This window comes from Symphalangus syndactylus, chromosome 2, assembly GCF_028878055.3.
Source record: "Symphalangus syndactylus isolate Jambi chromosome 2, NHGRI_mSymSyn1-v2.1_pri, whole genome shotgun sequence".
NCBI classification, from domain to species: domain Eukaryota; kingdom Metazoa; phylum Chordata; class Mammalia; order Primates; family Hylobatidae; genus Symphalangus; species Symphalangus syndactylus.
The window spans coordinates 90,019,537-90,042,467 of record NC_072424.2 but is presented as its reverse complement, the minus strand read 5'-3'; the positions used below and the strand labels follow the sequence as shown (position 1 = coordinate 90,042,467).

Here is a 22,931-nt window from a genome sequence, read left to right as displayed (position 1 = left end):
TACAGTTGGGATAACATTTTTTTGTTGTTGTTAAACAAATGCATGATTATCTTACACAATAAAAGTATAACACAAAATACTGTTTTAAGATAGTAGCTGGGACTCGCCTTACCCTTGAAGTGTCCCCCTTTCCCTCCTCCACATCCAGTCCACCACAGGTTCCTCCCAGGTTTACTATCTGATATGTTTTAGCTCTCTTCCTTCTTTTCCATTCCTCTACAACTTCTCTAGTTCTGGCTTTCATTGTTTCTCAACCAAAACAGTCTCCCCTTCTCTCTCCTCCATTCTTGCTTCCTTCCAAGCCATCCTCTCCACCCTGCCAGAGCAGCTCACCTTAGTCACAGTCTGGCCACAACTGCGTGTGCTCATCAATCCTTTCATTTCTCCTCATCACCTATAACAGTGCTTTTGACACTGCAACTTGTGAGCCATTTCACAGGTTACAAAATAAGTTTCATGGGTTGTAACCAGCAGCTTTTTTTTTTTTTTTTAAAAAGAGACAGATAAAAGGAAATGAAATCAAGGGAATAGAAAATATCAAAGTATACATATATAGTAAGATATGGTTTCATCACAGTTCTGCCTTATATATGTGTACCAGGTTGCAATGTATAATTCATTGTTAACCTCTGAAAGACACTATCCTATAGGACAGCCTACGATGTTTCACGTGGCATGCGGGACTCCCTCTGATCTGACCCTACCAGCCTCCTCAGCCTCACCTCTTACTGTTCTCTGCCTCACACATTAGGTTCAGGCAATATCACACTACCAGTAATCCCACCTGCCTGGAATGGAGACCGCTTTTTCTTTTCTACTCATCTGGCTAACCTCACTTATCCTTTAAGTCTTACCTGGGGCATTACTTCCTCCAGGAGACCTACCCTATACTCCAATCCCATAATATGTTTGGCACAGCTCTGTTTCTGAATCGTGATCATCTGCTAATATATCTGTCTTCCCCATTGAACTCAGGGCTCCAAAAAGTAAGGGAATCGTGTCTTCTTTGTCTTTGAATCATGGAGCATTTAGCACAATGCCTGACACAAAGTAACAACTCAGTAAAAAATGTGTTGATGTAATGAAAACCTTAAGGACTTTCCAATTTGAGGATTCTGTAGTTTTGTCAGATTGTGCCCAAGTTTATTGAAGATGCATTTTCAGTGCTAAGTAATAAGTGATTCTTCTCATCCTGAAAGATTTAAGCCCATACCCCTAGCCTGCAGGATAACACTATTCTATTCCCAAAGAAGATTAAGAGCATTTAAGTAAGACAGAAACAACACTGCAACCTCATGCAACAATTTCCAGGGTTCACCAATGAAGACCCAGAACTATGTTCAGTACTGCAAGCCCTGAAATGAGAAGTGGACCTGCCAACCCAGACCGGTCCTGGTAGGACAAGGGCAAGCAGTGGCCTGCAGGAGACCCCAGCCAGACCACAGCTGTGCTCTTAGCCACGGGGAGTAATGTTTATTGCTGAGAAAAAAGCAAAACCTACTATTAATACTACCGATAGTGATAAACTGTATTTGGTTTTCATTTTAGATTGTGAGTTCTCGATCTCAGCCAAGTGCTTTGTCTTACATAGCCTTGTGCTAGAGAACACATATAGTGGGTGTTAACATGTTCAGTTCTCTTCTGATTTATTTTTAGGAATAGATCTTACCTCCGAAAGTCCTTTGCAAATTTTATAATCAGAAAGGGGAGCACACAGTCAATGAACTGAGAGCCAAAGTATCTGCATAGGCACAAACCAGCCGATTTCCTGGTGGTTGGTAAATGTCAGCGTGTGTGCAGAACACAGTGGACTTTGTAAATGTAACAAGCAAGAGGACAGTGTTGCCTGTATGAAGAGACTTGAGTTCTAAAAGTGAATGATTGCCAAAATAGCTTTTAAATAAACTTACACAGTATTTTTTTAAACTTCATGCATATGGCTACCAAAAATTTGGCATTTTTGATTCAGACAGATAGTAGTGCTCATTTTAACTTTACCAAACAAACCCTTCTACTGCGTACAAATGAACAGCATGAGCAAGATTTCAGGAAGGGAACAGCATAGCGTTGAGGAATTTGAAAGTCCTGCTCCATCTCGGTTCTCCTTCCTCTTCCTGACCTATGGATCTGGAATTAGCCACAGTTGCACCCTTTTGCCCCCATCTCCTCCCTCAGTGTCTTCACCCAATCTCACTGCTTCAGTCCTTAAAAGGGATTTATTTGTGGGTTTGCATCCTTATTCAAAACTGAGCCCCACAGCACAACTTTCATATTTGTGTCTGTCTGCAGGAATAGCCACATGGATTAGCCTTGCTATTACCTGCTGAAAATCAACACCTTTTTTCCTCCAATTTCCTTTCCTATTTTCTCATTCTTTCTCATTCTTGTCCAGGGTTCTCCTCTCCCCTCCAAGTCCCCAGGGTCTAAGTCAGCCCCTCCTACTCTGGGGTTCTGTGAGCAGTGATTTCTCCAGTCCTTTGTGTCTCACTTGTGGATATTTTGGTCTGCCCCCTGTCTAGGCTCCTGGCTTCTCTCCCCTTGAGATTACTGCCAGATTCAATTTCAAGGTATCTCTCTAAATGTATAGAAACTATATAATCAACCTTCATCAAATGCCTTCAATGGCTTCCTACTTAAGAAAGGTAAATTCCTCAGCCACCCATGGTCTGAGTCCACCTACTGTTCCAGTGGTATTTCTTGACTTTTGTACAAACTCTGCCTCTTAGCCGCTGGAGACCATGCACATTTTCTTCTTAATGCCTTTGCTCATGGTGTCTCCTTCGCTCATCTCTCCAATCCATGAGTAATTCTGTCTAGCCTTTAAGCCAGGTTAAGTGTCTCCCTCCATAGAGTGCCTCGCCTACTCATTCGAGTCCAGTGGTTCCTACATTGCTGCAGTCTTACATCCTTTTGAGAATTCAGTGAAAACTATGGAACATGTGCACGCACAGACACACACACAAACACACACGCACGCACACATACACACACATACATATCCCTGCCTTGAGAAAAATATGCACTTGTTCACACGTATAATATTGACAGGCAAGTTCAGATAGTCCACCTTAACCCTGGGTTAAGAACACTGGCTCGGTGGCTCATGCCTGTAATCCCTGCACTTTGGGAGACCAAGGCGGCTGAATCACCTGAGGTCAGGAGTTCGAGATCAGCCTGGTCGACATGGTGAAACCCCGTCTCTACTAAAAATACAAAAATTAGCCAGGCATGGTTGCAGCACCTGTAATCCCAGCTACTTGGGAGGGTGAGACAGGAGAATTGCTTGAACCTGGGAGGCAGAGGTTGCAGTGAGCTGAGATTGTGCCATTGCACTCTAGCCTGAGTGACAAGACTGAAACTCCACCTCAAAAATAAAAGAACACTAGCTGCCAGAAGGAGTCCTTCCTTACTCTCTACTGGTGCAGCCACTGGTTGTACCACTGGAATGATCACCAGGCTTCATCACACTCAGCATATATTCTTCTATGTTCCTGTCTAGGAGTCACCTTTTTTTTTTTTTTGAGACAGAGTCTTGCTCTGTCGCCCAGGCTGGAGAGCAGTGGCACGATCTGGGCTCACTGCAAGCTCCACCTCCTGGATTCACGCCATTCTCCTGTCTCAGCCTCCCGAGTAGCTGGGACTGCAGGCGCCTGCCACCATGCCCGGCTAATTTTTTCTATTTTTAGTAGAGATGGGGTTTCACCATGTGTTAGGCAGAATGGTCTCGATCTCCTGACCTTGTGATCCACCCGCCTTGGCTTCCCAAAGTGCTGGGATTACAGGCGTGAGCCACCGCACCCGGCAGAGTCACTCTTAATTTCTGAATGCATAACTGTGTGTGTGTGTGTGTGTGTGTGTGTGTGTGTGTGTGTGTGTGTGAGATGGCTTGCATCTAGTCTAACCCCACTAGACCATGAGCATTCAAGGGCGGCACTCCTGCCTTGCACAAATTATGTCTTCCTAGCACCAAACACAATAACTTGCATTTGTTACATTTGTATGAACAGATGGATGGACAAATGCTTGCAGCACTACTCTCAAGTAATACAGATTTGATTTATGTACACTGGTTTTTCATGATTACAAATACTCTTATTTATTTCATATTAACTTGGACTTCTAAATTACTAAACACTACTTTCACCATTCTTTTGCATACTTTTGCATATTTAAATATCATGAAATTTCAATTCCTTCCAACAAAATTTAAAATCCAATGTTTTATTTATAGTCTTTCCTATGACAAATAGATTTGAATGAATCTGACCTTACTGGAATTTGACTATGTGTTTTAGAAAACAAACTTCAGTGGGTTTGTTGTTGTTTTGAGACACAGTCTTACTCTGTAACCCATGCTGGAGTACAGTGGCACAATCTTAGCTCACCACAACCTCCACCTCCTGGGTTCAAGCAATTCTGTTGCCTCACCCTACCGAGTAGCTGGGATTACAGGCGTGCGCCACCACACCCAGCCCAAATTTAAGTGTTTTAATTTTACATTTCACTGTAACACCTACAGCATGGGCTAGAAAAGAGTAATCCCAAAATTTCAGTTAACATACAAAACCAAAAAAGTACCCACAGAGCTTAATCATTTTGACATATGCCAACACTAGCCATACAACTAGCAATTACATTATTTTGTCATCTTACCTCTAACTCCAAAGGGTAACAGAATGATTAAAATCTGTTTAGGGATTATTATGTACCCAAGCTTTACCTCCCCAGGACTGTTTTTTGTTGTTTTTGTTGTTGCTGTTGTTGTTGTTGTCGTTTTTGACCATGGAAATTTTTCTATTTTTTTGCATATGTGATATGCACAATGAAGCATGCTGAATCGTGACAATTATGTCATTTTCATAATTATCAGTTTTCAACATTTTACTTTGTTCAAGTTGACCACTTTTCTGTGGAAATATCTTTATTTGTTTCAAAGCTAATTTTATTCATTTCTGTCTAATGCTATATATGGTAAGTGGGAGACACTCATTAACTTGAAGCGTATTGTTTTTCATCTACTGCAAATAAGCTTATATACAGTGCCATTAGCACACAGCTTTGAAGTCTGTCTCTGACTTCAGGGTGTTGTCAGTGTTCTCCTGCAGTCACCCAGAAAGAACTTACAGAAGGGGTAAAGAACACTGTAAAAGGAAAACAGTTGTGTGAGAGGTAAATAATACCAACCTTTTTTCAACTACCTTCTTTTACATACTTTAATACACATATTTTACAGTACTGCTTTTGTCCACAGCTGTATAACTCCAGTCTTTGTAAAGATAAGAATAATTGATCTCAGATAGTCACACTGTATTAGGCTTGATGGATATTCAGGGTAAATTGATTCTTTAAAAATGTTCTTGCATTAAGAGGATGTTCAAATGTGATTCTTTTCTGTCTCTAGACCTACATCTACCCTATAGCAACATATTTGGAGAAGATGGGTTCCATTCTTCCTTTTCACTAAGTCAGGAAAGATGGCAGGGAGTAAGAAAGGACATTAAGATGAACTTAAAAAGTTTTAAAGTATTTCTTTCTCTATCTAGGCTTCTATAATTATTTCTATGATATCCTAGATTACACTATAATGTATATTTCAATTCTAACTTAAGTTACTATTTCTAAGGTAACTTCAACTCATTTTTCACTCAAATTGTAAAATGAGTCTTTTACTTTTCCCTTCTAAAGTTTCTTTCTATGTTTCTTTCAAACTCTAAACTCTTTGGAAGCCCCATAATTTTTCTTCAGAATCACAATGTCCCTGCCTCTAGAACCTAAAAGTGAGGGTAGAAATTAAAGTACTCATCAAGACATGTATTAATATTTACTTTCCCTTCTCAAAACATCTGAGTGTTTACAATAAAGAGCTCTGAGTGGTATGAAGCAAGATTAAAATTTGATGCTGTAATAGTAGGGCCATTTTTAATTTTTAAAAGGACATTAAGATTATTTTTGTATATTCTCTGTTCCTGTCCAAATGGGCTGTTTGTGTCAGGCCCAGAGCTGGCACATGATAAATACTTTTTGAATTAATTCATATTCCAATCACTGCAAATATAGAGCCTGTGTTCAATCCTGTCTCCATAGTTCCTCCTTTATCTTCTGTGAAAAAGAGTCAAATGCCCTCTCTAAGGCTCTAGCTCTCTTTGAAATGACGGTGTTATAATAATCCTCCGTGCGTCTAATCTCCCAAGATTCTTACTGTTGTTATCTCCATATTATAAATGAGAAAGCAGCATCAAACAGGTAGCATTCCCGAAAGGCACACAGCAAGGATGGAACTGGGATGTGAACCCAGATTTGTCTGAGTCCAAAGAGAGCAAGTTGACATTTACTGCTCTCCCCGATGCTTTCCCTAAAGACATGTTCACTTTGCTCTCCCTTACTCTTCCTTCCTGCAGAAACAACAGGAAAGAGTGCGGGAACAAATGGAAGTGGTGAACATGTCTCTGAGCACATCTGCGGACTCTCTGACAACACCTCGTCTAACTCTTTCAGAACTTGATGATATAATAAAGGTAAGGACGCACGTACTTGTTCAGGTTTGTATTTCCAGCAGGTTACAACAGCAGCCCACTGTCACAGAATAATAAATTCAGATCTATCAAGTGAGCAGGCATTATAAAGATCAGATGACCGAATGTCTTAGTTTCTTGTACCGTACGATGGCCACTAGCCACATATGACTACTTAAACTTAAATTACTTAAAAGTAAATAAAATTAAAATGTTAATTCTTCAGTCACATTAGCTACATTTCAAGTCCTCAGCAGCCACATAGCTAGCAGCTGCTATATTCAGTGGCACAAGCATTACGTAGAAACAGGCATTGTGCCGCTGAATATAGTGGAACTTCTTGCAGAGAGTTCTATTGAAAGTGCTGCTCTCAATCCATCTTACTCACTCTTCACTCATAAAGTTGTGTTTGATAAATCTGGCATTCAAAATCAATAAAAGTCACATTTTGTAAAAGTAGAAAATTTCCAATAAAATGCAGTGACCTGAACTATCATGAAATTATTCTCAGCTCATTTTTGTTACCTTTCAAAAGATACCACTTTAAGGTCATTTGATTGTCATCTCATCCTTTGACTATTTCAGCACCAAACTGTCTTTCTCTCCAACCTGACTCCCATCACTCTCCTTGGTGACAGCGAAATCCATATGGATGAAGTCACTGACTCTCTGACCTCCAGCTCCTTGAACTTGCCCTTTCCAGCAAGCTTATCCTCCAATCCACCTCTGTTATCCCACCTATGGCCATATCCAGATCTTGTCCTCAGTAACAGTACCTCCTCCCAAACCCTAGTTTCAAGCACCTCTTTCCCAGAGCACCATCTCCTATCTCACTTACTCTAGAATGCCCACTCCAGTAATTCTCTGGCCACATGGAGATCTCCCTGCCTTTTTTACCCTACCCCTCTCATGCGCTTTCTTCCCTCCTTAAGCAGCTCAAATTATCAACATAATCATTCTTTCAAAATACCCTTAGCTACCATATCTGCCTGTTCCTCTGTTGTACCTACCTGAGATTTCTGACTCATCCCCAGCACCATGGCCATACCAGAGCAGCTGCATGCGACTGGTGGGAACCCACTTCCCATACTATCAGTTCTGCCTGGTGGCTTGGCTTCCTGCTCTCTGAAAAATTAGAAACAAACAGAAGAGAACTGCCTTCATTCTTCCTCCTCAAATCCGCCGGCCCGCCTGCATCTGCACCCACACCTCTGCCTCCCCTCCGTTGTAAGCATTCCTTCTCCTGCCCGCCCCCTCCCTGTGCTCCGAACCCCGACCTTCCTCACCTTGAAAACAGGTTGCAGGGTTTCACTCCTCAAGGTATGCCCTCTTTCTTCTGAATCATCCAGTTCTCATTCTTTACTTAATCATTACCATCAGCATACAAACGTGCTGTACTATCTCCTATCTTTTAAATATCAAAAAGAAAAAAGCCCTGTAAAAAAAATCTTTTATAAAGCTTGCATCCCCTCTAACTTCTGCCCTACCATTCTGCTCAGCTTCACAGCAAAATGTCTCGAGTGACTTATCATTGCTGTTTCTACCTCCCAGACTCCCACTGTCCCCTATACTCGGCCGTTTCTGAAGGGGGTTCCATCCCCTTCACTGAGACTGTTCCTGTCCAGGTCACCAGCGACCCGCCTGTAGCCAAAACCGGGATCGCCTGTCTCTCCCGGGCTTTCTCAGCCCTCCCTCCTCTAAACACCAGGTGGCGCCCTTGTCCTGGCTGCTCTGGTACCGCGCAGGCCTTCTCCCCTGGCTAGCGGTTTCTTCCCAGCCCCCTTTGCTAGCCTCGCCTCTGCACACCCTCTAAGTGGTCAATATTTTAGGTTCTGCAGGCCACGTACAACCACTGTCTCTATTTTTTTCCTGCTTTTGTTTGTTTTTAATTTTTTTTACAACCGCTTAAATATGTAAGATATATTCTCAGCTCAACAGGCTTTGGTTGGGTGCAGTGGCTCACACCTCTAATCCCAGCACTCTGGGAGGCCAAGGTGCGGGACAGTGCTTGAACCCAGGAGTTCAAGACCAGCCTGGGCAACATAGTGAGACCCCCATCTCTACAAAAAAAGAAAAAAAAATTTTAATTAGCTAGGCATGGTGGTGCATGCCTACAGTCCCAGCTGCTCAGGAGGCTGAGATGGGAGGATCACTTGAGCCCGGGAAGTGGAAGCTGCAGTGAGCCGTGATGGTGCCTCTGCACTCCAGCCTGGGTGACAAGGTGAGACCCTGTCTCAGAAAAAAAAAAAAAAGATTTGAGCTGCACTTGACACTGGGCCGTGTGGATCTCTGCTCTGGATAATGAATGGCTCTGTGCTTGGTCCTACGTCTTCTTTTCTACCTATACTCTCTCCCTAGCTGATCTCATTGACTCCCTTGGCTTTAAAGAACAATTACACACCGATGATTACACAATTATACCTCCAGCTATGACACCTCCACGGAATTCCAAACTCCTATATCCGAGTTCTTACTTGACATTTTCAAGTCGGAACTCAGTACAATTGTAATAAAGTCACAGTCTCATCTACCATGTATTAATAATAGACATATCAAACTTGACGTGTCTTAAATAAAACCCACTCCTTCCCCAGTCTTCCCCATCTCAATAAATGGCACAACCCAATTGCTCAAATCAAAACTCCAGAGTCACTACTGCTTTCTCCTTTCTCCTTATCTCTAAAATGAATCTTGATTACTTTCTTTCTATTTTATTTTATTTTATTTTTTTTTTTTTTTGAGATATGGCTTCATCTTTGTTGCCCAGGCTGGAGTGCAATGGAGTGATCTCGGCTCACTGCAACCTCTGCCTCCTAAGTTCAAGCAATTCTCCTGCCTCAGCCTCCCGAGTAGCTGGAATTACAGGCGTCCACCACCATGCCCAGCTAATTTTTTGTATTTTTAGTAGAGATGGATTTTCACCATGTTGGCCAGACTGGTTTCGAACTCCTGACCTCAGATTATCCACCTGCCTTGGCCTCCCAGAGTGCTGGGATTACAGGCATGAGCCACCACACCAGGCCTTGAATCTTGATTTCTGAACACTTTCCTTGTCTCTACTGCTGCTCTTTGGTCCAAGTCGCCTCATCTACAGTTTAAATTGCCACCAGAGCCTCCTAGCTGATCCAACTGTCTCCACTCTTGTCCTTCAAGACATACTCTCTATGCAGCAGCAGAACAATCCTTTAAAAACATCACCAACATTATTTCTACTATATACACTCCCCAGTGGCACTTAAAGTAAGAAACAAGCTCATTTTGTCATGGCCCATGAGTCCCTACCTGACCCAGCTCAGACCCACTTCTCTGACCACCTACCCAACTCTCTTCTCACTCACTGCACTCCAGCCCAACAAACTCCTCTCTATTTTTCAAACATACCATACTTATTCCCTGCCTCAGGATCTCTGCACCTGCTGTCCTCAGATCTTCAAATGGCTGGTGTCCTTATGACCCTTCCATCCAAACGAACCCCTTACCCCACTCACTCCTCATCCCACCCCACCTGTCGTATGTTATTCAAAATGTCTTTTACTCCCTGAAATTAGCTTGTTTGCTTATTTGATCACTTGTTTATTATCTGTATCTCTCCCACTAAACTGTAAATTCCCTGAAAGTGGAGACTGTGTTCAAAGGTATTCTACCTCCTAAAAGAGTGCCTGGTCCATAATGGGCACACGGAATATTTGTTGATTGAATGAATAAGTAAAAGTGGTATGTCCATGGTCTATTTTCCACTTATACAATTTAAAAAAATCTTTTTTCAAAGTATTGTTCCCCAGATAACCAACCAAAATGGTTAGAGGTTTAATACGGCCTCCATAAAAGTAAACCCTTTGTACTACAAACCCTTTGTGCTACATTCTGGGATTACAAAAATAAGTTAAACTCAGTTCCTGCCTCCTAGGATTGTATGATATGGTGAGTTAAATAATCACTTAAAATTATTACAATCATTTGACACATGAATGAATAATAAAAACACATGGCAACACTTAGTTCATCCTGAGGAGGTTAGGGATGGCCTCAAAAAGGAAGGGATATTTGAGCTGAATTTGAAAGGAAGAGTAGAGCTTTCCAGGTAGATTCGACAGAAAATGAAAGAAAATTATTCCAGAAAGGGAAAATATATGCAAAGGTAAGAGACTAGAAAAAATTGTGGAGCATTAAAACAGCAACCAATTGGTCAAGATTAGACCACGGGATATAGTGGGTTGGGGGTCATGAGAATTGATGAAATTGGTGAGAGAAGAGTGGTCAGTTGATGATGTCATGCTTAGAAATTGGACTCATTCCTGCAAAGCAACTGGCTGATTCTGAGAAGGGAAATAACATGGTCAGATTTTCTTAATAGGAAGATTGCTTTTCCTGCAAGATAGTAGAGAATGGACTAGAGAAAGAAGTGAGATCACTCACTCAGAGAAAGAAGTGAGATCACTCAGGGGAGAGGAAAGGGATGGGAGTCAAACGCCAACTTTCACAGTCTCTTTCCTGGTCAGAGAAAGAGGAGACCCAGGAGATAGCATAGTCACAGAAGCTAGGAAAAGAAAAGAGTTTTAAGCAAAGACAGTGACCAACACTGTAGCAAACCACAGATGGATCCAGTAAATAAGGATGGGAAAATGTCAAGTGGATCTGGCGATTTGGGGCCAGGTGTTGGTGATCTTGGCAAGAACCATTTCTGTAAAGTGCACTGTGTCAAAGCAATAGAAAAAGCTAGAAGGGAGCCTAAAGTGAAAGAATAAGGTTTTTTGTTTGTTTGTTTTTTGATGGGAGATACTTGAGCATGTTTATATCTGAGAAGAGTCAGCAGCTAGGAAGCAAGAATGAATAATGGGGTTACCAAGACAATGGGGCAGCATGCTTTATACAGAAAATAAACACTTTTCCTCTTAAAATTGGGGAGAAATTTACGTGTAGGTGTAACTATAAATACATCTATAGAGTTTGTGGGGAGGGGCTGGGGGCTGGTTGCAAAAAGCTGGGGAAATACCTGTTCATTGGTTTTGGAGTCTCTGAGGGAGTTGACCAATAAATAGTGCCCCTTTCCAGAACCCAAGTTCTAAACAGGTGGAAACATAAATAAAATAGTAAATACAGAGACCAAGGAGGTTGCCTTATTTCTGAAACAGCTAAGCAGCAGGCATGGCTTTAGGTCTCTTAGCTGATATTCAGTCCCAGTATTAGGCAGCTGTGCCCACCCAGACAGGCAACACCGTGAGGCTTAGATGGGGGTTCTGCCCAAAATAGTTTTAACATGGAGGAACATAGGAAAACCCAGGCTTTCTGCTGGCAGCTTGCTCCCAGGACAAAGAAGGGTGGAGTTCAGCAGAGCCTATAGAGTTATTCTTCCCCAATTTACCCATCAAATCAACCACTCCCCTCTCACAGGAGTAGAGTGAGGAAAGGGGTAGAAAGGTCTGGAGTTTCACTCACTGGGCTCCCTGCATATAGAGGAGACATCAGAAGTGTGGAAGAAGTGTCCCCCACTAATAGTTTATGACCTCCAAATAAAAAAGAAAGTGATCTGTTTAGAATCAGATGGGGGTGGGTGAAGGAAGTGTTGGCTTAGGAATAATGACAATGTTTAGAATCACTGTTTGGGTGACTAGGAGAACAAATCTCTTTGCAGCATTGAGGGGCCAGCCAAGGCTGAAAGTCAAGGGTTTGCAGGAACATCCGTCTACACAGTTGCACGATCTTTAAGCAAAATCGTAGGTCTGTGGTTGGATTAAAAACCAAGACAGCCTGTGTTACAAGGTGAGTTTCAGGAAGTAGTCAATCACCTGAAAGGTAGCTGAAAGGTCAGATGAGAACTGAATGATGTCCATTAGATTTAGTAACTTAGATGTAATTAAGTTAACTTCTCTTTTGGTAGAGTAATGGAGTAGAAATCAGACAGGAATAGGTCAAAATGGGGAATATAAAGTGAGAGAAAATAGAGACAACATATATAAACAATTTCCATTTTTTTAAATACATTGCTATGAAGAGAGCAGAAAAGTATTGTGGTAACATTAGGGACATGTGTGGATAATTGAAGGTTTTAGTTTAGTTTAGTTTTTAGGTCTGAAATGGTAGAGCATTTCTGGGTTGTGAATGCTAGGGAAGCAATCAATATAGAAGAAAGAGCTGGCAATGCAGGATAAATAGATATCTACTTATAGTATTTTAGACTTATGTGGTCCTGCACTGAAATTTACCGACCTTCATAAGAAGAAAGAATAGAGGTTATCTTTTGGTGCCTAGGAAAAATGTTTTAAGTTCTTCTAAATTCAATTTATTTATTAAAATTTTTTTCTTTAGAATGCATCAGGGATTTATGCAGAAATAGATGGAGCCAAAAATGAACTACAAGTAAAACTATCTAACCTAAGTAACCTCAGCCATGATTTAGTCCAAGAAGCTATTGACCATGCACAGGACCTTCAACAAGAAGCTAATGAATTGAGCAGGTAATATCCTGGTTTTAGAAATGCAAGTATCTACATGGGGTGAATAAAATATTACTATTCAATTCCATATGCCAGAGCTACTGGGATACAGTTTTACCAGGTTGATTAAGGTTGGGTATGCTTATGTGTTGATATGTTGGTTGGTTGGTTGGTTGGTTGGTTGGTTGGTTGGTTGGTCCATCTGAGAGTCCATCATTGTTCATTGCAATTGTTTGGGGGAGCTGGTCTTTTTTATTTTAAAAAAAGTCTGTCATATTAAAGACCTGTGTTCTGGGGAGAGGGGGGTGTCTGTTCCACAATTATTAGTAGGATGACCAAAGACGTTTTGGTTAGGGGCATAAATGCTGTATAAAACATTATCAAATAAATCAGATCCCTTTAGAAGGTCTAATTCTAACATTACCTATTTATTTCATAGACAGCATTATCTTTCCACACCCAAGTGTCTTAAGTAAAGCTGGTCGGGAATTGGCAATATAACTAACTTCTGATAAATACTCCACAGTGCCCAGCAGGAACTATTTGATTTCAACACCTGTTAAGAGAAAATCAATTGGCAATTTTCCTCCCAGCGCCTAGAATAGAGTCACACACCTCTTGGACACTCAATTAATGTTAACTGAAAAGTACTGAAAGATCAGAATTGAATTCATGACCCTGAAAAAATAGGTAAATAATGAGATCATTATAGAGAAAGACTAGGAAAAAAGGACCAGTAAAGGTCATGAATAAAATAAGAACCAATATTAACTTCTGTTCAAAATATAAATCACCTTCTTATTCTTGATTGCCAAAATTTTCAAACACTCTTCCAAATCTCCTGTGAAGAGAGAAAAAAAGAAAGAGAGAGGTCATATAAAATCTTGGTGTGTCAGTGGGTGAGACAGTGCCATATCCCGCTCGGTATCATGGCCCTAGAAAAATGAGCTTTTGATGAAGGCAATACAATGGAGCTTAGAAAAAACACTATTTTGATAATATACTATATTAGCAGAATGTTGTTTTTGAGATCCATCTTATGGCTCTCTTCATTATTCTTTTGTCATTTTATAACTACATCCCATTCATTGGGATTCCAAAATATAACTTCTGTGTATAGTGCCACTCTGCAACAGTGTTCCAGCATGATTCTAAGACAGTTACTACATGCTTTACATGAAACATGATCCAAAATATCAATCACCCTCAAGTCCTCTTGTATTTAGAATATTTCTGACTATATATTCATGAAAGCATTTCAACTTAGAGACATCGTCATTCAAAATGTGAATATCCTTCCACATCTGTCTGGTGTACACAATGATTTACGTGCTATGCTCGAACAAAGATAAACAAAATTCATTAAGAAGCTTCCATTTCAATAGCACATGTTTAATTTGCATACTGAGATAGTACTTGTTCTGTGCCTAGTAATTAAAAGCAAAGTAATAAAGGCTTTGTTTCATGCTCTTTGGTACATCTTACCACTCTCGCCAGCAAAATTTTAAAATATTAATAAATATTTGTAACATTTTGTTTCTTTTGTCCCTTTTTTAAAAAGTGTTTTCTTGTCTGCCTTCCCCAGACTTTGCTCTCTGAGGCCATTTTCTCAGAAGGGGTTGTGGGGAGGAACAGGTAGTGAGTATTTAGATTAGACTCCCCTCTGCAGAGCAGAGCCCCATGACTTCTATAGGCCCTAGGCACTTTTGCCTTGGTGGGTTCCTTTCTCCATAGAAAAATTAAAGCTTTTATTTCATGTCTGCATTGGCATAAAGATTAATACCATTATTATTGTTATCTTCATTTTTTTCTTCTGATTGAAAAAAATTAAAATGAAAATGCTGTGCCTAATGGATGAGTCAGCCCTTCTGTAGAGGAGGTAGAATGATGATAGACTTGGTTAACAGAGAGGGAAGTAGCCAAAGAAATATAGAGAAAGTCCCTCTAAGGGAGCACACAGGGACTGGAACTGGATGCAGGAGACTGAGGAACAATTACCGAGCTCAACAGGTCAGGCGGTTTGAAGACAGGAGCCAGTGTGGGATCTGCAGTGTCATATACTGGGTCACAGAGGACCTTCTGGAAGTTACTGACAAATGAGGTGATGATACTAATCATCGATGTTTGGGCTGAGAAAAAAAATAAGGAATTGGTGGATTTACGACTGAATAAAATTAAGACAAAGGATTTAGATGAACTGCAGAAGTGGAGGTTAGAGTTTTATTACAGAGGCAGTAGAAGTATTTGTCAATAAAATAAATTATGCAGGTACACGTAGAGTTTTAAAATCTCAATTCAGGAAATGGTGTAGGTATAATAATAAACCCTGATGATTACCAGATGCCAGGCATGGTATACCAAGCATTTCTATATTTTATTCCTGTTATATCTCACATTATTAGCCCCTGTGTGCAAGTGTGCAAGTACCCTGTGTGATGGGTACCCGGTAAATGTTGGATGAACTTTACACAGGCCAGAGAGGGGCAAAGGCAGAGACTATGGTGTGAAAGGGCAGGGGTGAGGGTGGGCTGAGGTGGGGCTGTGTGCTGAGGAAGGGCTGGATCTGTCTCAATCCTGAGGCCCAGGATGCAGCCAGGCCTCAGGAGTGAGACAAACCTTGACAATAGGTGCCTTGGCCAAGCTCTGCATACTCTCCTAGAGCCTTGGCTTCCTCTACAGAAAGGAAATAACAATGCTGATTTGGATAAGCACTAGGTAGTCATCATAATGGGTTCATTCCTCTGCCTGACCTCCATCACATAAACAAACTCCAGCTAGAAGAGGTGCAGAGGGCTGTTTTTAAATCATCATTCCCTTTTCCTGCTGCTACTGCCAGACAGGCAGCTGTCATAGAACCAAAATGCTGTTCAGCAAAGACAAAAGAATGCAGAGGAGGTGTGACCCTCAAGAAAACCTTGCCACACTAGGTGACTTTGAATAACAGGAAGGAAGTATCTGTGATCCTAGAAGTATTTAAAAAGCAAGCATTAAACATGGCCCCATTCCCCAAGAAGGTAAGAAGGAGAAATAACAATGTTTGTTTATTAACAGGAAGTTGCACAGTTCAGATATGAACGGGCTGGTACAGAAGGCTTTGGATGCATCAAATGTCTATGAAAATATTGTTAATTATGTTGGTGAAGCCAATGAAACAGCAGAATTTGCTTTGAACACCACTGACCGAATTTATGATGTGAGTATTCCCTTAAAGTTCTTTATACCTTGCCTTTCTCACTGGCTTTTCTGTTTTCTGATGTCATCTCTTGAACTTCCAGTGTGAAATCCAAATGGCAGAAAGAGTGGAAAGGGCAGGGGAACTAAGGAAAGACCATTTCATAAATACCTTGAAGGTTTCAGTCTGCAGATTCTTCGAGATGTGCTGTAGTCCAGTCAGCAAATGCCAGTTCCTTTGACAGCTTATTTTTTTTTAGCCAAAGTCCCTGAAAAAAAAAAATATGTATTTAAAATTAGTTCCTGCTGATAGATAAGATACTTTATGCATTCATTTAGATTTTTTTTCAACTCAAAATTATTTATTGTGTGGCTTCTATGTGGCAAGCACTTTGGTGGGGCCTTGGCCAGGGCTTTGTTCTAGGTTCACTGAATCTTTCCCAAAAAAACATTACCTTGAAAATGCCAAAGGCATTACTTCCTCATGGTCACATATTTGACCTTAATTTTAAGCTGTGAAAATGAAGCTGAATGAATTTTGCTTGGTGTTTAGCAGATAAACTCTGTCATTTAAATCCTTCAACTATGAATAGCTGATTTCTTTTGCTGTCATTTTTACCCTCTTCTTTGAATTCCTTTGTAGGCGGTGAGTGGGATTGATACTCAAATCATTTACCATAAAGATGAAAGTGAGAACCTCCTCAATCAAGCCAGAGAACTGCAAGCAAAGGCAGAGTCTAGTAAATATCTTCACTTTCCTATCTCCCTTATAGCTGCTTCCCTCCTTTCATATGTGTAAAGAGAGATTTCCAAATCTAGGATTAAAGAATACTATTATAACTAAATAACATATCAGTAGTTCCTGCTCAGAGTCAAGTTACAAAAGAGCAAAGATTTGATGCTTTAAATTGTGATTTAAAAAAAAAAAACTGCTATGTAGTAAACTACATGGAAACATATAGCTATCTCACATACTGTGGCTATTCCTGCTAATCAAATAGGCTGATTAATAGAAACTGACCATAAATACTAATTTTTAGGGGAAAATGTCATAAAATACACTTAACACTAATTAAATATTGCACAAAATTTCCTCTTTCTTGAACAATTTCGAAGGCCTTTTAAAATGTTTCCCATGAAGGAATGGGTCATCTCTGTGAGTCAATTAGGATGACAGGGTACCACAAAGCCATCTAGTTATTTGCTTTTTTTTTTTTTTTGGAGTTTGTGTTCTACATAGGTTACTGTATTTTGGACAGACCTAACAACCATATGGTAAGAAGCATTTCTAAAGGCCAGTGTTTGCATCTGCTAAAGTGTGCACATCCAAGGGTGAGAGAGGGAAGGAAAAATAAAAGCAAAATCGCATTAGACAATTTTGAATCTTATGAATCACTCTTAAAAACAATTGAATGGACTAAGAAATTCACTAAACATTATTCATCTCTGAGATAATGAACTAATTCCTAAGGATTTTTGAACATTGACTAATGAGGTTGGAAATTCATCATCTAGCAAACTTCTACCTACCACCTAAAAACAGAGGCCAAGTTTGAAACTAAAAACCTCACCCAATTTTGTTAAAGTAATTAATCTCATTTAAGCATGCATTTTCTTTCTCTTTTGCAAAGAGCCATTACATAGAGAAGATAAATGCACTTTGCTTTTCATACACAGATACTTAACTATTTATTTCCCATAAAACAACTGTTATTTTATTTTTCTGGGCAAACAAAGGCAGTAAAAAGTGTCATTGTTTCTCTAGTCTAATTATTATATGTCTAATTAATTTATTATGTAAGTCTATCCTGAACATACTCTATGGAAAATAATTAGAATATCAGTAGTGAAAAATTAGAATATTAACAGTAAAATATTTTTAAATAAATGTTGCTATATCTATGTATTGCTTTTGTTTCTTGTGTTGTGAAGATCAGAATGTGTCAGTCTTCATGACACAGTGACTTAAATATTTTATTCTTTTTGATAACTTGTAATATATTCTCTCATTCTTGTCATTATTGAGTTATTGAACCTCATAAAAGCAACTTTTCTATTTTAAATTTAACCATTAATCAATCCCTACCCACATCCCTTCAAAGTTCCATGTTTTATGTCTGAATAATCTCTCTGCATTAGCCTGTTTGAATATTTTGCAGACCTGTTCACCTATTTCATGATCTCATTTGGCCAAATCCCTTCCTGTATTTATTTGCAAAAGGAACAAAAACAGGGAGTTAGTACTGTGTGGCTTAGAACTTTATAGGACTGTCTTCCTTTGATAATACACACATTTGTGATGTACATTCAGGTTTTCAAATTAAACCATAGTCATCTACTGAATTACGTTTATAATTTCAGATTACCTTTTCTTCATTCCAAATTCCTTTCAATGATCAGTAATCTTTATTTCCCAATTTTCGTTTTCATTATATATCAAATAGTTGATAGTCAATATAATCTCAGGAAGCTGCTATTTAAATGAATCTTCTGCTTAACTCATTTGCAAAATGAAAAATATTTATGCAAGTCAGTAAATTCCAAATAGAATACACTTCTTATGAAACATTTCTTCTTATAAACATCAAGCCCAAAATAGATTTTCTTCCTCCTCTTTTTATCAAGAGATCCAAATATAGAGTTAAATATATTCTTTCTCCGAATATCAGGCAGTATTTTTTTTTTGTTTTTGCAGTCATGAGACCCAAAATAAGAGCTAAAACATTGTTTGTATTATAATGTTTGGAAATTGAAATTAGAAAGAGGAAGGAGGCAGGGCGCAATGCTAATTCTCCACACTACCCAGAGAAAATATGAAAGAAGTGCTTGTATTTGGTTGACTGTACTTCATGACACCACCACCCATTATACACATATTTGGGGGGGAAAAGATAACAATAAACCAATCACATCAAGACTACCTAATAGAACAGCAAAAGGGTGCCGTCAGAAGTGTATATTTACAGTCCCATTGGGGAGAAAGAGAAAAGTGTAATTAGAAGTGATAAAACTATTTTTCTGTTTGTTAAGAAACAAAATTCTCAGTGCTTTGGAATTAAAGCACAAACAGAAACGAAGAATTACTGGCAAAGTTGATCCTTTAGTTCAGATGATGAGGTAATTACATCATGACCTGTTGGGATTTGCTCAAAGATAACCCCAGTCTAGTGACTGTGCCACAAGTATGCTTTCAAGAACAATTTTATAAGCAAAAGACTCTCAAAACTGATGCAAATACAAAATCTGATAGAACTGTATGTACATACATATGTATAATAAATTTAACCATTAATCGATCCCTATCCACAAAGAAATCTCAAGGCTCAGATGGCTGCCCCAGTGAATTCTTAAACATTTAAAGAAGAAATAACACCACTTTTATATGAACTCTTCTAGAAAATAGAAAACAAGAAAGCACTCTCGAACTTGTTTTATGAAGCTAACGAAACTTGGTTACTTGAATCACATACGGATATTATTAAAAAGGAAAATTATAAGCCAAATTCTCTTACAAAAAGAGATGCAAAAATTCTAATCAATATATTAGCAAATCAAATCTAGCACACCTATAAAGTACAATATATGATGTCCAATTTGAGTTTATTTTAGGATTTCAAGAATAGTTTAACATTTAAAATATCAATTGTAGTTTGTCACATTTATAGGATACAGGAGAAATTCATATGATCATCTCACTACATGCAGAAAAATTATTTAACAAACTTGATAGCCATTTTTGACTTTTAAAAAAGACTTTCAGCAAACTAAGAATAGAAGGAAACTTCCATAATCTGAAAAATAAAATAATATTCAGCAATTAAAATGGAAATATTGAATGCTTTTCCACTAATATTAGAAACAATACAAGGACACCCTACATTACCAATTCAATGTGTAAAAACCCGGTTTAATTTTATATACAACAATGGGAAATTAACTCTTTAAAATAACAGTGTTTGCAATAGCATCAAATACATAGGAATAAATCTGATAAAAGAGGCTACACATAAAGATCTAAATAAATGAAGATCTAAACAAGAATTTGTATATAAATGATAAATAAATACCATATTCATTGAGTAGAAGATTAAAATGTGTAAAAATTACAATTCTCCCAAATTCATCTACAGATTTAATTCAGTATTAATTAAAGTACCTGAACTGAATATTCTAGAATTTATATAGAAATGAGAGGGGAAAGCCGAGAATAGCCAAGACCGTCTTGAAGAATAAAAATACAAAGCTGGAAGATAAACTACATTATCAAGATGTATTATAGCTCTATACAGAAATTAAAACAGATATAAAAGGTTATAATACCATATCCTCTCTTTTGAATAATGTTTAAAAACCGACACAAACAGATGGAGACAGAATTCAAAAAAGTGATTATCTTCGGGTCATCACAGGGACTCTAGGGAGCTTCAAAGGTGGTAATAAGTTTCTATTTTCTTGACTTGGATGCTGGTTATGTTTTGTGTTCATTTTGTGAACATTTGTCAAGCTGTGCATTTATAAAGAATGCCTTTTTCTAGATGTATGTTATATTGCAATTAAAATTTTATTGAAACAAATAAGAAAACAAGGATTATTTTTATAACCAGTCATTATCATATATATGTAGAGAGAGAGAGAGATTTTTTTCTTTTCAGCTCTATAACAATTGTGCTGCTTGGTGTTATTAGTCACAGCAGGGCTATATGTTTCAATCAAAGAAATCAACCATGATGGCATCCTAAGTCACTCATAAGCACTATTACAAGTGTTCTGCAATTCTGTACCTCGAATTTTAAATGCTACTTTCCAGAATTGTTGATCTATGTTCAGAGTATTCAGAATACTGCAAATACTGCAGATGACTGCATCGTACAAATGAGAAGTTTCCTTGTTGAAATGGAATCCTTTCCGAGGCATCTTGGCTCCACTAGTACTTCTTTCTTCTGCTTCTCCACAGGCAGTGATGAAGCAGTGGCTGACACTAGCAGGCGTGTGGGTGGAGCCCTAGCAAGGAAAAGTGTCCTTAAAACCAGACTCAGTGATGCCGTTAAGCAACTACAAGCAGCAGAGAGAGGTAAGCATCAGACAGAATTGAAGTCTCATTTGTTGGTTCACTGGAGTGTAAGGTAAACCTTCAAGGAAGGATTAGGTAATTCTTTATTTGTCAATGTTTTTATACATAAATGTTATTTTCTGATGACAAAATATGTTCATCACAAAAAAGAGTTCTAGAAAATAAAAAGAAGAAACTAAATATAAATGCTGTAGTCACACCACCTAGAGGTGACCTTTAGATTTGAGAGCCTTTTTTTCCAGCATTTCCTCTGTGTGTGTGTCTGTGTGTGTGCGTGTGTGTGTGTCTTTTAATGGGATCATGCTGTTTATAGTGTTTGGTAATGGCTTTCTTATGAACATCCTTCCTCATAACAATATGCCCTAATTTGGTTATTGGATTTCTTTGGCCCAGCTGTAAACAGCTTCCCTCTGTTACATGTCAAGTCATTTTTATCATATAAGCAACAGGCCCAGAGACCAAATAGAAACCAGGGAGACCAACAAGCCCAAATAGAGAAACAAAAGCACACGTTTTGCTTAATCTGGGACTGCAGTGGTATCTTAGATAGATGCGACTGGAAGCAGATGTGCCTTCCTTGGCGCAGTGAAAGTTAAAACACTAGTGCAGCATATGAGTGTTTTACTAGAATGAGCGAATCCTAGCTCCAGTGCTACAGTGCACCAAAGCTCTGGCCAGAAGAGTGGTCCTTCACGGAGAAGCCTCATCATCACCATCATCAGAATGACTGTTCATTGATGCTTAGTGTGAGCTGGGCACTGTCCTAAGTGTTCAACATAGCTGTATTAGTCCGTTCGCACGCTGCTATGAAGAAATACCCAACACTGGGTAATTTATAAGAAAAGAGGTTTAATTGACTAACAGTTCTGCATGGCTGGGGAGGCCTCAGGAAAACTACAGTCATGGCAGAAAGCACCTCTTTACAGGGTGGCAGGAGAGAGAATGATTGCTGAGCAAAGGGGAAATGCCAGACACTTATAAAACCATGAGATCGCCTGAGAACTCAGTATCACAAGAATAGCATGGGGAAAACTGCCCCCATGATCCAATTATCTCCCACCCATCCCTCCCATGACACATGGGGATTATGGAGATTACAATTCAAGATGAGATTTGGGTGGGAACACAGCCAACCATATTAATACTTTATGTCATGGGGATAAGTACCACTATTGCCTTCAGGCTGATATGAACCCTGAGGTTCATGAAGGTTAGGGAACTTGCTGCAACAGGCACAGCCAGTAAGAAGCAGATTCAGGATTGAAACTAGCATTTATCAGAATCCAGAATATGTGAGACTAAATGAAATATATCCTCACTTTAATGAATTATTTATTATTTACCTATTATTATCATTTTTATAATAAAAATAATTATAATTCACTTAGGTGATGGTATAACTTCAAATTTATCATTGTTTTACAGTTCTAATTACATTACAGTTGAGGCCAAAGAAATCCAATAACCAAATTAGGGCGTATAACCAATCCAATAACCAAATTAGGGCATAACTTCAAATTTATAAAATTTGAAGTTATAAAGTCACCTAAATGAATTATAATTATTTTTATAAAAATAATAAATAATTCTTATAGAAATATTAGAAAATGCAGATAAGAAAAAAAGAAGAAAATCACCTATAATCCCATCCCCTAGCAAAATTTTTTGTTGTAAATTTACATCATGATTATTTTAAAGATGTAATTTTTAACAAAAATGGGAATTCACTACTAAAACTCTTTG

The 22,931-nt window shown here is 38.8% G+C and overlaps 1 protein-coding gene and 1 long non-coding RNA gene across 5 annotated transcripts in view; one reads left to right on the top strand and one right to left on the bottom strand.

Annotated features, from left to right (window-relative positions):
- Positions 1-22,931, top strand: part of LAMA4 (laminin subunit alpha 4) — a 148,881-nt gene that overhangs the window by 85,630 nt on the left and 40,320 nt on the right. For all 4 annotated transcript variants that reach the window (XM_063620074.1, XM_055261780.2, XM_055261765.2 and 1 more), the window contains exons 13-17: positions 6,399-6,515; positions 12,819-12,967; positions 15,998-16,139; positions 16,761-16,857; positions 21,072-21,188. In XM_063620074.1, the coding sequence (XP_063476144.1) occupies positions 6,399-6,515; positions 12,819-12,967; positions 15,998-16,139; positions 16,761-16,857; positions 21,072-21,188 (622 nt within the window). The remainder of the gene's footprint in view (positions 1-6,398; positions 6,516-12,818; positions 12,968-15,997; positions 16,140-16,760; positions 16,858-21,071; positions 21,189-22,931) is intronic.
- On the bottom strand, positions 7,500-8,793 carry LOC134732876 (uncharacterized). Its single transcript, XR_010116408.1, has 3 exons — positions 8,628-8,793; positions 7,799-7,920; positions 7,500-7,637 (listed from the first exon to the last, which is right to left on the bottom strand). It is a non-coding gene; the product is annotated as an uncharacterized lncRNA (long non-coding RNA).